We start from the raw sequence: 14,357 nt of genomic DNA on the forward strand, positions 1-14,357 counted from the left end.
TACATACCCCAACCAGAAGCAATGGATTACAGGCAACATCCGCACTGAGCTAAAGGGTAGAGCTGCCGCTTTCAAGGAGCGGGACTCTAACCCGGACGCTTATAAGAAATCCCGCTATGCCCTCCGACGAACCATCAAACAGGCAAAGAGTCAATACAGGACTAAGATTGAATCGTACTACACCGGCTCCGATGCTCGTCGGCTGTGGCAGGGCTTGAAAACTATTACAGACTACAAAGGGAAGCACAGCCACAAGCTGCCCAGTGACACAAGCCTACCAGACGAGCTAAATCACTTCTATGCTCGCTTCGAGGCAAGCAACACTGAAGCATGCATGAGAGCATCAGCTGTTCCGGATGACTATGTGATCACGCTCTCCGTAGCCGATGTGAGTAAGACTTTTAAGCAAGTGTCTTCACTGACATTTTCAACATGTCCCTGACTGAGTCTGTAATACCAACCACCATAGTCCTTGTGCCCAAGAACACTAAGATAACCTGCCTAAATGACTACCGACCCATAGCACTCACGTCTGTTGCCATGAAGTGCTTTGAAAGGCTGGTCATGGCTCACATCAACACCATTATCCCAGAAGCCCTAGTCCCACTTCAATTTGCATACCGCCCCAACAGATCCACAGATGATGCATTCTCTATTGCACTCCACACTGCCCTTTGCCACCTGGACAAGAGGAACACCTACGTGAGAATGCTATTCATTGACTACAGCTCAGCGTTCAACACCATAGTGCCCTCAAAGCTCATCACTAAGCTAAGGACCCTGGGACTAAACACCTCCCTCTGCAACTGGATCCTGGACTTCCTGACGGGCCGCCCCCAGGTGGTAAGGGTAGGTAACAACACATCTGCCACGCTGATCTTCAACACGGGGGCCCCTCAGGGGTGCGTACTCAGTTTTCTCCTGTAGTCCCTGTTCACCCATGACTGCATGGCCAAGCACGACTCCAACACCATCATTACGTTTGCAGATGACACAACAGTGATAGGCCTGATCACCGACAACGATGAGACAGGAAAGCAAAGGCTAGCTTTTTCAAACAGAAATGTGCATCCTGTAGCACTAACTCCAAAAAGTTTTGGGACACTGTAAAGTCCATGGAGAATAAGAGCACCTCCTCCCAGCTGCCCACTGCACTGAGGCTAGGAAACACTATCACCACCGATAAATCTACAATAATCGAGAATTTCAACAAGCATTTTGCTACGGCTGGCCATGCTTTCCACCTGGCTACCACTACCCCGGTCACCAGCTCTGCACCCTCCGCTGCAACCTATATCCATCCTGCCCTGCCTTTCGAAAGTTTTTGAAAGCCAAGTTAACAAACAGATCACCGACCATTTTGAATCACACCGTACCTTCTCCGCTATGCAATCCGGTTTCCGAGCTGGTCATGGGTGCACCTCAGCCACGCTCAAGGTCCTAAACGATATTATAACCACGATCGATAATAGACAGTACTGTGCAGCCGTCTTCATCGACCTGGCAAAGGCTTTTGACTCTGTCAATCACCGCATTCTTATTGGCAGACTAAATAGCCTTGGTTTCTCAAATGACTGCCTCGCCTGGTTCACCAACTAATTCTCAGATAGAGTTCAATGTGTCAAATCGGAGGGCCTGTTGTCTGGACCTATGGCAGTCTCTATGGGGGTGCCACAGGGTTCAATTCTTGGGCCGACTCTTTTCTCTGTGTATATCAATGATGTTGCTCTTGCTGCTGGTGATTCTCAGATCCACCTCTACGCAGACGACACCATTTTGTATACATCTGGCCCTTCATTGGACACTGTGTTAACAAACCTCCAAACGAGCTTCAATGCCATACAACACTCCTTCTTTTCTTAAAACTGCATTGTTGGTTAAGGGCTTTTAAGTAAGCATTTCATTGTAAGGTCTACACCTGTTGTATTCGGCGCATGTGGCAAATAAAATTTGATTTGATTTGACAGAGATACACTTACAAATGTTTGGTCCTTCCTCTGATAATCTCTAGGTTTTCAAATGGACTGAGAGAGTCGAGGTGCTCGGGCCAAGCTTGTATCAGCAAAAACCCTTTAGGAAAATAACAAAAATAAATGTAATCAAGCATTGTCTTTGCTTTTGTTACTCTTGGATGAATTACAAAACAATTGAACATAAGTTAAACATCTGTTCTACCTGAAATTTCCTTCACAGTCTTGAAATATTCCAGTTTGGCAGGGTCCATTTTTGGTGTTGATGTGTACCTATCACTGAGAGAAGCAATTACAAAGACACATATTATACACACACATATATACGTATATACATACAGTGCCTTCGGAAAGTATTCAGACCCCTTGACTTTTTCCACATTTTGTTAGGTTACAGCCTTATTCTAAAATTGATTGAAAAACGGAAATATGACATTTACATAAGTATTCAGACCCTTTACTCAGTACTTTGTTGAAGCACCTTTGGCACCGATTACAGCCTTGAGTCTTTTTGGGTATGACGCTACAAGCTTGGCACACCTGTATTTCGGGAGTTTCTCCCATTCTTCTCTGCAGATCCTCTCAAGCTCTGTCAGGTTGGATGGGGAGCATTGCTGCACAGCTATTTTCAGGTCTCTCCAGAGATGTTCGATTGGGTTCAAGTCCGGGCTCTGGCTGGGCCACTCAACGACATTCAGAGACTTGTCCCGAAGCAACTCCTGCATTGTCTTGGCTGTGTGCTTAGGGTCGTTGTCCTGTTGGAAGGTGAACCTTCGCCCCAGTCTGAGGTCCTGAGCGCTCTGGAGCAGGTTTTCATCAAGGATCTCTCTGTACTTTGCTCCGTACATCTTTCCCTCGATCCTGACTAGTCTCCCAGTCCCTGCCGCTGAAAAACATCCCCACAGCATGATGCTGCCACCACCATGCTTCATCGTAGGGACGGTGCAAGGTTTCCTCCAGATGTGACGCTTGGCATTCAGGCCAAAGAATTCAATCTTGGTTTCATCAGACCAGAGAATCTTGTTTCTCATGGTCTGAGAGTCTTTAAGTGCCTTTTGGCAAACTCCAAGCGGGATGTCATGTGCCTTTTACTGAGGAGTGGCTTCCGTCTGGTCACTCTACCATAAAGGCCTGATTGGTGGAGTGCTGTAGAGATGGTTGTCCTTCTGGAAGGTTCTCCCATCTCCACAGAGGAACTCTAGAGCTCTGTCAGAGTGTCCATCAGGTTCTTGATCATCTCCCTGACCAAGGCCCTTCTCACCCGATTGCTCAGTTTGGTCGGGCGGCCAGCTCTAGGACGAGTCGTGGTGGTTCCAAACTTCTTCCATTTAAGAATGATGGAGACCACTGTGTTCTTGGGGACCTTCAATGCTGCAGACATTTTTTGGTACCCTTCCCCAGACCTGTGCCTCGACACAATCCTGTCTCGGAGCTCTACGGACAATTCCTTCGACCTCATTGCTTGGTTTTTGCTCTGACATGCACTGTCAACTGTGGGACCTTATATAGACAGGTGTGTGCCTTTCCAAATCATGTCCAATCAATTGAATTTACCACAGGTGGAGTCCAGTCAAGTTGTAGATACATCTCAAGGATGATCAATGGAAACAGGATGCACCTGAGCTCAATTTTGAGTCTCATAGCAAAGGGTCTGAATACTTACGTAAATAAGGTATTTCAGTTTTTTTTTTTTATACATTTGCAAAAATGTCTAAACCTGTTTTCGCTTTTTCATTAAAGGGTATTGTGTGTAGATTGCTGATTAAAAAATATATATATATCCATTTCAGAATAAGGCTTTAACGTAACAAAATGTGGAAAAAGTCAAGGGGTCTGAATACTTTCCGAAGGCACTGTACATATATTAGAGGAAGTAGTTCAAAACACAGTCATTTAAAGTTTATTCAAAGTAATTTGAATGAACACAGAGTAAATTGCATTGTATTTCACTGTTACAGTGTGCATATTAGGACAGCCCGTGGACACACCGTACAATGCGATTGTTAATCCTTACCCATCCAAAGATATCTGGAAAATTGAAACATCTCCATTGATTTTGGTGCAGTTTTTGAAATAATCAATGTTAGATGCGTTGATTGACAAGACCTTAGTAAGCAGCCCCATTCCAAGTCCATCGCAAACTAGATGAGAAGAACACAAAAACATTGAAATCATTGACGATCCAATGCAGCATTATGAGGTTTAGAAACGACACAGCTAGCAAAGTTGAAAATAAAGCACATTTATGTTGCCCAGCTTAATCTTGGCCAGGTCGCAGTTCTCAACTGGCTTACCTGGTTAAATAAAGGTAAAATAAATCAAATAAAAACAGACAGTTACATTTGCAATATTTTACCTTTCGGACAGATTCCGTCACACTTCTTGCACCTCCTGACACCATTTTCCTCCACCTCGTGTGTGTTGCCGCTGCATGTTCTGACACATGCCCCGTGGTCCGTCACCACATAGTTATCTATAAGAAACAACCAATCACAGGACAGGTCAGGGGTCACCCAAAGTCACCTTCACCACTCCAGACAATTATAGGCAAAAGTCTCTTCACCATGTAGGTACAGTGGAGGGGGCGTTTTCTAGATAATGGGGTGTATTCACTGAGGTGAAACGTTCTGAACGTTGCAGATGCGAAAGTAACAAATAGAGCACAATTCCCAATTCTATCTGGCCATTCAGTAACGTTGTACCTTTCTGAGCAGACCTCATCTTTATTAACCCATTGATAATGTAGATGGCCTTACGTGGGCAGTTCTTCACACAAGTGGCCCCGAACGTGTACTTGGCGTTAGGGTTGGAAGCCAGCTGGTGGGTGTTGGGATTGTAGAGCATGGTAGGGGGGCAGGCATCCTTACATGTGCCATCATCCTGGAAGTCTCTACAGGCCTTTGAATACAAGAATGAAAGACTACGATCACAATGAGTGTGCAATATTGCCAACAATATCTGGAGCAGCCAAGGTGTGGGTCTGCCTGTTGTCTTTTAAATGTGTTTCCTATGTGATTATAACTTTTGGAAAATGATGAATTCATCGAAGTCAGAAGAGTCTCTCACCAGACACTCGGTAGGCCTAGGGCCGGTGCAGCCTGCAGCACAGTGTTCATTACAGCAGTCGCTGGGTTTAGGACCTCTACACCTTCCAGAGCACTGCTCTGCACACGTCAGCTTGGTAACTGAGGAAAGATGGGAGTTGGAGAGAGAGGACCAGTCAACAAAACACACCCATCACTGAGCGCAAGGGTCTGTGGGTGAAAATGAGCAAGCGACAAAATACTTTCAACATGAACAAAATATTCTACCAATATCATATCATGCAAGAGAAATAGCATGTGAGGTTTTTGTGTGACTACTCTCATGCTAATTTCGGGGAGAGAAGAGTGGATCCTTACAGGTTTGACAGTTCTCTGGTCCTGGCGACCAGCACGATCCATTGTAGCATCCCGGGTCACACTTGTCACCTGTAAGGTGAGAAAAACACTGCCTAACATCTGAATGATGTCATTCATAGAATACTGTTGTAACCCATGGTTAAACCTGGCCATGCAAGTTTGGTTATAAATCACAAACCCGAAAGCTGTATCATATGGAATTATCATAATAGTTGTGCAACATACAAACAACAACCCCAAAACGATTCCACTGAACACTAAGGAGAGAAGGATTCATTACTATACTAAGTGTTAATGAAGCTAGCATACTTACAGTAACGGCCATAGCTCTCCAGTTTGAACTCCATACTAGGGTTTATGGCCTTATTTACCATGTCCCACCACTGGATGGTCTCCACATTACACAGCAAAGGATTTTGGGCAATTTTCACACCTCCCTTGAGAATCTCTGTGCAAAATAGAAGGACACATAGATATGTTGTCTGGCCTGTGTAATGGAACCAATGATATATAGACCCCAACATTCTAACTCCAAGCTAAATCAAGCGCACCTCAAATACATAAAAGTACTTTAAGTCACTGAAATGGACCTCCCAGTCACCCACTAACCTGTCAGTCCACTCAGCTTCAGCTCCCTCAGGCCCCTGGTGTAGTTGAGGGTCACAGAGGAGTGGTTCGTCTCGTAGTTGAGAATTACAGCCAGGGCATACTTGTCAAAGAAGAGGGAGTGTCCTCGGATAAGACGCAGGTTCTCCAGAGGGATGCTGGCTGCCTTGTTGAGGGCGATCAGAACGTATCCTCCAACCTCCTGAATGGACTGGAGGGAGAACATAGAAATGAATAGAAGTACTATTATGGAGGGCCTCCCGAATGCACTGGCTGCATCGCAGACCCGGGTTCGATCCCAGGCTGTGACCGGGAGTCCCATATGGCGGCGCACAATTGGCCCAGGTTAGGGGAGGGTTTGGCCGGGGGGTCTTTACTTGGCTCATCGCGCTCTAACGACTGCTTGTGGCAGGCCGGGCGCCTGCAGGCTGACTTCGGTCGTCAGTTGAACTGTGTTTCCTCCGACGCATTGGTGCAGCTGGCTTCCGGGTTAAGCGGGCAGGTGTTAAGAAGCGCGTTTTGGCGGGTCATGTTTCGGAGGACGCATGACTCGACCTTCGCCTCTCCTGAGCCCGTTGGGGAGTTGCAGCGATGAGATCGTAATTGGATCGCAGTTGGATATCACGAAATTGGGGAGATAAAGGGGGAAATCATGGAACGTGCCAGAGTTTGGTCTAGTGGTCATGCAACCTACTCTGTACTACGTTGGAGGTAATTCCAGTTAAAATTGCAATACAATCATTGTTCAGTTGGTGGTAGTAAAGTCACAAAGGAGAGAAAAGCTTTATTCTGACTATTACATTGACATTGTAGTCATTTAGCAGACTCTTATCCAGAGTTACTTACAGTCAGTGCATTCAACTAGGAGCTAGAAGCCACGGAAGGAAAAGTACTGAAATGGCTGCAACACTATTTTCTCTCAGGTCACCTTAGATTAGAGAGAGGGTGAGGAGCTATAGGACATAGGGAAGGTGGATAGGTAGGAACCACTGCAAGGTATAGGAATCGAACCCTCCATCTCCTTACCTTGAGGAAGGACAGGTCATGGTAGTCCTGGATGTAGGTGAGCTCTAGGTTCTCCAGGACCACGGTACAGTTGCTGTACATCCTCACCAGGTTGTTGTAGTGGTTGTCTTCAGTCCCCAGCAGTGTCAGGCTGTTGCTGATCCCCTGACACACTGAAACCAGAAGAGAAAAAAACATTGTTTCACTATGGAAGTTTAGTTGCTAATTGTATACATCAAACTTTGGCTTTAATGTTAGCTGTATGAGTAATTTACATAATGATTCCAACTTTTGGATGAGAGACATCATTTAGTGGAAACTGTACATTTCCAAACAAATTTCCACTGCATATCACCATGAAACCCAACCTACTATGGGCACAGTTCAACTTAATGGTGTTGAGGTGCAGGTAATGGTGACATAATGACTGTCTGTCAGTCCTAACATAAAGTGAAATGTCATTACAGAGAGTCTCCACAACAGGTTGGACAGGTTCTGAGGAGATGAGAGGTTGACACATCATTAATTCTACACTGCTGCAAGCTATACACCAACCAAGGAGGAATGTTCATCACGCCATCATCAGGAAGGAGAGAAAGAAAGTTCTTCCACGCATGCACTTTGCTGCCCTCTGAAACTCTAACATCATTGTGTCTCAACCGGCATAGGTTGGCTCAGATTTTTCTGGGACACCTATAGTTAGTTTTCACAAGCTTAATTTAATGTACCTGTTCTTCCAATGAGGGAGAACCATTCCCTGTGAAAGGGTGTATTTTGGGGAGGTGTTGTGGATGGTGAGGAGAGTTGGGTATCATGAGTTGAGCACACACACTCACAGTTTTAGAGGCAGATGCTGTAGTCAGTGGGAGCTGAGGGAGAAGATGGAAGCAGCTGGTAAGGGAATATACAAAGTCCCTGTGTAATTTATCTTGGGACCAGACAACAGGGCTCACAGCATGAGCATGGGGATGTAGCCAAACAAAACATTGAATAAGTCTGATATACTTGTGGTTCATATTAGTTTAGCTTAGCTTGTGGTTCATAATAGTTTAGCTTAGCTTGTGGTTCATATTAGTTTAGCTTAGCTTGTGGTTCATATTAGTTTAGCTTGCGAGAAAGCTTTTCAGAGAGTCATGCTGTGGTTAATAAGGTATACAGGCAAGTCATTCTTCAAGAAACCGCTTTTAACTTAACAAGTTGCAAGATCCTAGGCCTTGAACAAATGTTACAAATACATTATAAGTAAAATCATAGGCCATATTTGCTTCTTGACTAAGTCAGAATATTAGTGTGCAGGTGTAGGTATGGCTCCTCAGTACCCCCCTCCTGTTCCACTAACCAACTGCCATCATAATGCATGTGCATTGTAATGTGTAATAACATTAGAGCCTTGGGTTGATTACACAGCTGTCGTATCTCATGTTCTGGCAGGATCACCTTTGTTATCATAAAATGTATTGATAGGTGCCTTTTGTTTACATCTAAAACAGAAGATAATGCTCTAAATAGAATGTTCTGGCTGGAACTTTCCAGTCCCTAACTGTACTTCTTCACATGTAACTGCAGTTCACATGCATATTAGTGGACATTGAGCTCCATGTGTGTTCCTAAGCAGGCCTCACTCAGTGATGTGACTAAGATCAACACAGCTGCACCCTCTCTCCTGGTTTTGTATCTGTTCCCCCCACGCTGCTTCAGTGTTCAGGTCAATGTCATTCTGGGGCAATCTGACATCTGGAAGCACATCCTCGCCCTTAGTTCCTAAGTGTGCGTGTGTATGCTTACCTGTGTATGTGTGTGCATAACTGCATACAGTTGAAGTCGGAAGTTTACATACACCTTAGCCAAATACATTTAAACTCAGTTTTTCACAATTCCTGACATTTAATCCTAGTAAAAATTCCCTGTCTTAGGTCAGTTAGGATCACCACTTTATTTTAAGAATGTGAAATGTCAGAATAATACTAGAGAGAATGATTTATTTTCTGCTGATATTTCTTTCATCACATTCCCAGTGGGTCAGAAGTTTACATACACTCAAATAGTATTTGGTAACATTGCCTTTAAATTGTTTAACTTCGGTCAAACGTTTCGGGTAGCCTTCCACAAGCTTCCCACAATAAGTTGGGTGAATTTTGGCCCATTCCTCCTGACAGAGCTGGTGTAACTGAGTCAGGTTTGTAGGCCTCCTTGCTCGCACACACTTTTTCAGTTCTTCCCACACATTTTCTATAGGATTGAGGTCAGGGCTTTGTGATGGCCACTCCAATACCTTGACTTTGTTGTCCTTAAGCCATTTTGCCACAACTTTGGAAGTATGCTTGGGGTCATTGTCCATTTGGAAGACCCATTTGCGACCAAGCTTTAACTTCCTGACTGATGCCTTGAGATGTTGCTTCAATATATCCACATAATTTTCCTTCCTCATGATGCCATCTATTTTGTGAAGTGCACCAGTCCCTCCTGCAGCAAAGCACCCCCACAGCATGATGCTGCCACCCCCGTGCTTAACGGTTGGGATGGTGTTCTTCGGATTGCAAGCCTGCCCCTTTTTTCTCCAAACATAAAGATGGTCATTATGGCCAAACAGTTCTATTTTTGTTTCATCAGACCAGAGGACATTTCTCCAAAAAGTACGATCTTTGTCCCCAAATGCAGTTGCAAACCGTAGTCTGGCTTTTTTATGGTGGTTTTGGAGCCGTGGCTTCTTCCTTGCTGAGCTGCCTTTCAGGTTATGTCGATATAGGACTCGTTTTACTGTGGATATTGACACTTTTGTACCTGTTTCCTCCAGCATCTTCACAAGGTCCTTTGCTGTTGTTCTGGAATTGATTTGCACTTTTCTCACCAAAGTACGTTCATCTATAGGAGACAGAACGCGTCTCCTTCCTGAGCGGTATGACGGCTGCATGGTCCCATGGTGTTTATACTTGCGTACTATTGTTTGTACAGATGAACGTGGTACCTTCAGGCGTTTGGAAATTGCTCCCAAGGATGAACCAGACTTGTGGAGGTCTACATTTGGCATCTTGGCTGATTTCTTTTGATTTTCCCATGATGTCAAGCAAAGAGGCACTGAGTTTGAAGGTAGGCCTTGAAATACATCCACAGGTACATCTCCAATTGACTCAAATTATGTCAATTAGCCTATCAGAAGCTTCTAAAGCCATGACATCATTTTCTGGAATTTTCCAAGCTGTTTACACGCACCGTCAACTTAGTGTATGTAAACTTCTGACCCACTGGAATTGTGATACAGTGAATTATAAGTGAAATAATCTGTCTGTAAACAATTGTTGGAAAAATGACTTGTGTCATGCACAAAGTAGATGTCCTAACCGACTTGCCAAAACTATAGTTTGTTAACAAGAAATTTGTGGAGTGGTTGAAAAACGAGTTTGAATGACTCCAACCTAAGTGTATGTAAACTTCTGACTTCAACTGTATATGTGTCCTATCTGCAGACTCTCCGTGCACTGATGTAGCCTACACTACTGTGGAGCTCCTCTGCCTCTGGATGCTTCACTCCCTGAAGGACTTGACCCTTAACCCTTTCTCCACACACTTCCTGTAATAGGATCAAGCTTGTTTCCTTAGTCTACCATCATCTGCGGTCATCCGGCCTCATATCCCTCACTCAAACCTTGTTCCCACTCTCATTCCTCCTCCCACAGACACATTCCCAAAAGAAAAGAGGGGGATGAGGGCTGGAGGGGTGGGTCGTACTCCTCCTGGAGCTCAATCACTTTTACATGCGGCTCTACTCTGGAGAGAATGATGGGGGTGGACAGAAATGTTGGTGGTGTTAGTTTATAATAGAATGAAAAGAAAGTGAATGAAATTATCTCAGATGCTCCCACGGGGGGCCAGTATGAAAAATGTATGCACTCACTAATTGTAAGTCGCTCTGGATAAGAACGTCTGCTAAATGACTAAAATGTCAATTGGATCACTAAAGAATACAACTTTTAAGCCCCATGTAGCTCAGTTGGTAGAGCATGGCGCTTGCAACGCCAGGGTTGTGGGTTCGGTTTCCACGGGGGGCCAGTATAACAAAAAAAAACATGTACGCACTCACTAACTGTAAGTCGCTCTGGATAAGAGCGTCTGCTAAATGACTAAAATGTAAAATGCTACACAAACAATTCAACTTGATTTTTTCTTTTCTTTTTGGGGTGGTGGTGGGGGGGGGGCGGGATTCATGTAACTGCCCAGTGTTTCCAGATTTCTATTCAATATATACTGTATTGTTTAAAGGGACAATCAGCAGTTGTTACATCCCTTTTTGGACTTATACATTTATTACATGTACCCATTGATTCTTTAAGAATATAACGTTTAAATGTCTCATGAGCTTAGTTCAACTGTCATACCCCATCAGAACCCAAAATAGAACTTGTTTTACTTCAATGTTTGTAAACAAAGTAAATGTAAACAAACACTGTATAGCATAAACAAAACATGGATGAAACTATAATTTTGAAATCATGGATGGTCAGTCCTTGCATCCATAGCTCTGTCTTTGAATTTGAGAGTGGTAACATTTCTCCAGGCCCATCCCCCTGCTTTATACCGAAACAGTGGTGGGGAGTACGATTTGTTATTGTTTCAATTGCTGATTGCCACTTTAATGTATTGTTTAATGTACACATTTGATCTTGTACAATATTGTGCTGTACTGTATTGTTTAAAATGTATTAGTTTGGCCTTACCCAGGCCTCCTTTAAGACTCCATAATGTTTCAACTGTAGACGCTACAAAGCAAAAATGGGTGTCATATGAAGCTCGTGCTGTAATATGTAGTATTTTGATTTCAATAACTTTTTATTTATTTATGAATATTGAAAAATATAAACATGAATAAAATATGTATTTATTTATTGTTGAACATAATATACTCTACAGGCATATCAAAGTTCCAAAGTGGGATCTCTGCTAGTTTTAAAGTTATGGCCAATTTTATACAGAGAAATTGGCATAGTAGGCAATGTAACCAATCACATCCTGCAAATCACCAGCAGAGGGCGACCATTTTGAATCGATTTTCACATTCACTCTTTTGTAATGCTTACAAATTGGATCATAACTTTAAAACTATTAGAGATCCCACTCTGGAACTTTGATATGCCCCTACCAACAATGATGAGACAGCCTACAGAGAGGAGGTGAAGGCCCTGGGAGTGTAGTGCCAGGAAAATAACCTCTCCCTCAATGTCGACAAAATATAGGAGCTGATTGTTGATTTCAGGAAACAGCAGAGGGAGCACGCCCCTATCCACATCGACGGGACCGCTGTGGAGCAGGTGGAAAGCTTCAAGTTCCTCGACGTACACATCACTGACGATCTGAAGAAATTTGGCTTTGCACCTAAAACCCTCACAAACATTTACAGATGCACAATTGAGAGCATCATGTCGGGCTGTATTACCGTCTGGTGCGGCAACTGCACCGCCCCCGCAACCGCAGGGCTCTCCAGAGGGTGGTGCGGTCTGCCCAACGCATCACCGGGGTCAAACTACCTGCCCTCCAGGACACCTTCAGCACCCGATGTCACAGGAAGGCCAAAAAGATCATCAAGGACAACAACCACCCAAGCTACTGCCTGTTCCCCCCGCTATCATCCAGAAGGCGAGGTCAGTACAGGTGCATCAAAGCTGGGACCGAGAGACTGAAAAACAGCTTCTATCTCAAGGCCATCAAACTGTTAAATTGCCATCACTAGGTGGCTTCCACCCGGTTACATAACCCTGCACCTTAGAGGCTGCTGCCCCATATACAGACTTGAAATCACTGGAACACTAGTCACTCTAATAATGTTTACACATTTTTGTTTTACTCATCTCAAATGTATATACTGTATTCTATTCTACTGTATTTAGTATATGCCACTCTGACATTGCTCATCCTAATATTTCTATATTCCTTAATTGCATTATTTTACTTTTAGGTTGTGTGAATTGTTAGATATACTGCACTGTTGGAGCTAGAAACACAAGCATTTCGCTACACCCGCAATAACATCTGCTAAACATGTGTGACAAATAACATTTGATTTGATTTGATACAGAGTATATTATGTTTTTGTTTTTGTTTTTTTAAAAGTAATTTAGCAGACGCTCTTATCCAGAGCGACTTCAATAATATGTTGAACATTTTCCAAAAGATGGTACATTTTTTAATTTGGATGTTTATAGCTTTTAATATTCATACATTTATGTTAAGTTATATAAATAAATAAAATACTACTCATGTTACAGAGCAAGCGGTAAAGCTTCATATGACACCAAAGCCTTATAGCACCTACAGATGAAACACTATGGAGTCTTAAAGGAGGCCTGGGTAAGGCCAAAATGGCATAAATATGCAAACTTTTTTTTTACATTTTGTTATGTTACAGCCTTATTCTAAAATGTATTAAGCTGTTTTTTCCCCCTCATCAATCTACACACAATACCCCATAATGACAAAGCAAAAACTGGTTTTTAGAAATGTTTGCTAATTTATTAAAAATAAAAAACAGAAATATCACATTTACATAAGTATTCAGACCCTTTACTCAGTACTTTGTTAAAGCACCCTTGGCAGCGATTACAGCCTCAAATCTTCTTGGGTATGACGCTACAAGCTTGGCACACCTGTATGGCATATTATTATTATACTATTCTTCTCTGCCGATCCTTTCAAGCTCTGTCAGGTTGGATGGAGAGCGTTGCAGCACAGCTATTTTCATCTCTCCAGAGATGTTCGATCGGGTTCATGTCCAGGCTCTGGCTGGGCCATTCAGAGACTGGTTCCGAAGCCACTCCTGCGTTGTCTTGGCTGTGTGCTTAGGGTCGTTGTCCTGTTGGAAGGTGAACCTTTCCCCCAGTCTGAGGTCCTGAGCGCTGTGGAGCAAGTTTTCATCAAGGATCTCTCTGTACTTTGCTCAATTCATCTTTGCCTCGATCCTGACTAGTCTCCCAGTCCCTGCCACTGAAAAACATCCCCACAGCATGATGCTGCCACCCCCATGTTTCACCATAGGGATGGTGCCAGGTTTCCTCCAGACGTGCCGCTTGGCATTCAGGCCAAAGAGTTCAATCTTGGTTTCATAAGACCAGAGAATCTTGTTTCTCATGGTCTGCGAGTCTTTAAGTGCCTTTTGGCAAACTCCAAGTGGGCTGTCACGTTCCTTTTACTGAGGAGTGGCGTCCGTCTGGCCACTCTACCATAAAGGCCTGATTGGTGGAGTGCTGCATAGATGGTTGTCCTTCCCCCGATTGCTCAGTTTGGCCGGGTGGCCAGCTCTAGGAAGAGTCTTGGTGGTTCCAAACTTCTTCCATAGTTCGTTTTAGAATGAGGCTGTAACGTAACAAAATTTGGAAAAAGTCAAGGG

At 43.7% G+C, this 14,357-nt stretch overlaps 1 protein-coding gene across 1 annotated transcript in view; it reads right to left on the reverse strand.

Annotated features, from left to right (window-relative positions):
* The window catches only part of LOC121569195 (melanoma receptor tyrosine-protein kinase-like), a 56,434-nt gene that overhangs the window by 13,132 nt on the left and 28,945 nt on the right, over nucleotides 1-14,357 (reverse strand). Inside the window, exons 2-11 of the mRNA XM_041879955.2 lie at nucleotides 7,004-7,155; nucleotides 5,981-6,188; nucleotides 5,685-5,819; nucleotides 5,372-5,440; nucleotides 5,037-5,155; nucleotides 4,727-4,868; nucleotides 4,327-4,443; nucleotides 3,985-4,111; nucleotides 2,176-2,249; nucleotides 1,980-2,070 (exon numbers count right to left, since the gene is read on the reverse strand). Coding sequence (XP_041735889.1) covers nucleotides 1,980-2,070; nucleotides 2,176-2,249; nucleotides 3,985-4,111; nucleotides 4,327-4,443; nucleotides 4,727-4,868; nucleotides 5,037-5,155; nucleotides 5,372-5,440; nucleotides 5,685-5,819; nucleotides 5,981-6,188; nucleotides 7,004-7,155 — 1,234 coding nt within the window. The remainder of the gene's footprint in view (nucleotides 1-1,979; nucleotides 2,071-2,175; nucleotides 2,250-3,984; nucleotides 4,112-4,326; nucleotides 4,444-4,726; nucleotides 4,869-5,036; nucleotides 5,156-5,371; nucleotides 5,441-5,684; nucleotides 5,820-5,980; nucleotides 6,189-7,003; nucleotides 7,156-14,357) is intronic.

The sequence above is a fragment of the Coregonus clupeaformis genome, chromosome 7 (assembly GCF_020615455.1).
Source record: "Coregonus clupeaformis isolate EN_2021a chromosome 7, ASM2061545v1, whole genome shotgun sequence".
NCBI classification, from domain to species: domain Eukaryota; kingdom Metazoa; phylum Chordata; class Actinopteri; order Salmoniformes; family Salmonidae; genus Coregonus; species Coregonus clupeaformis.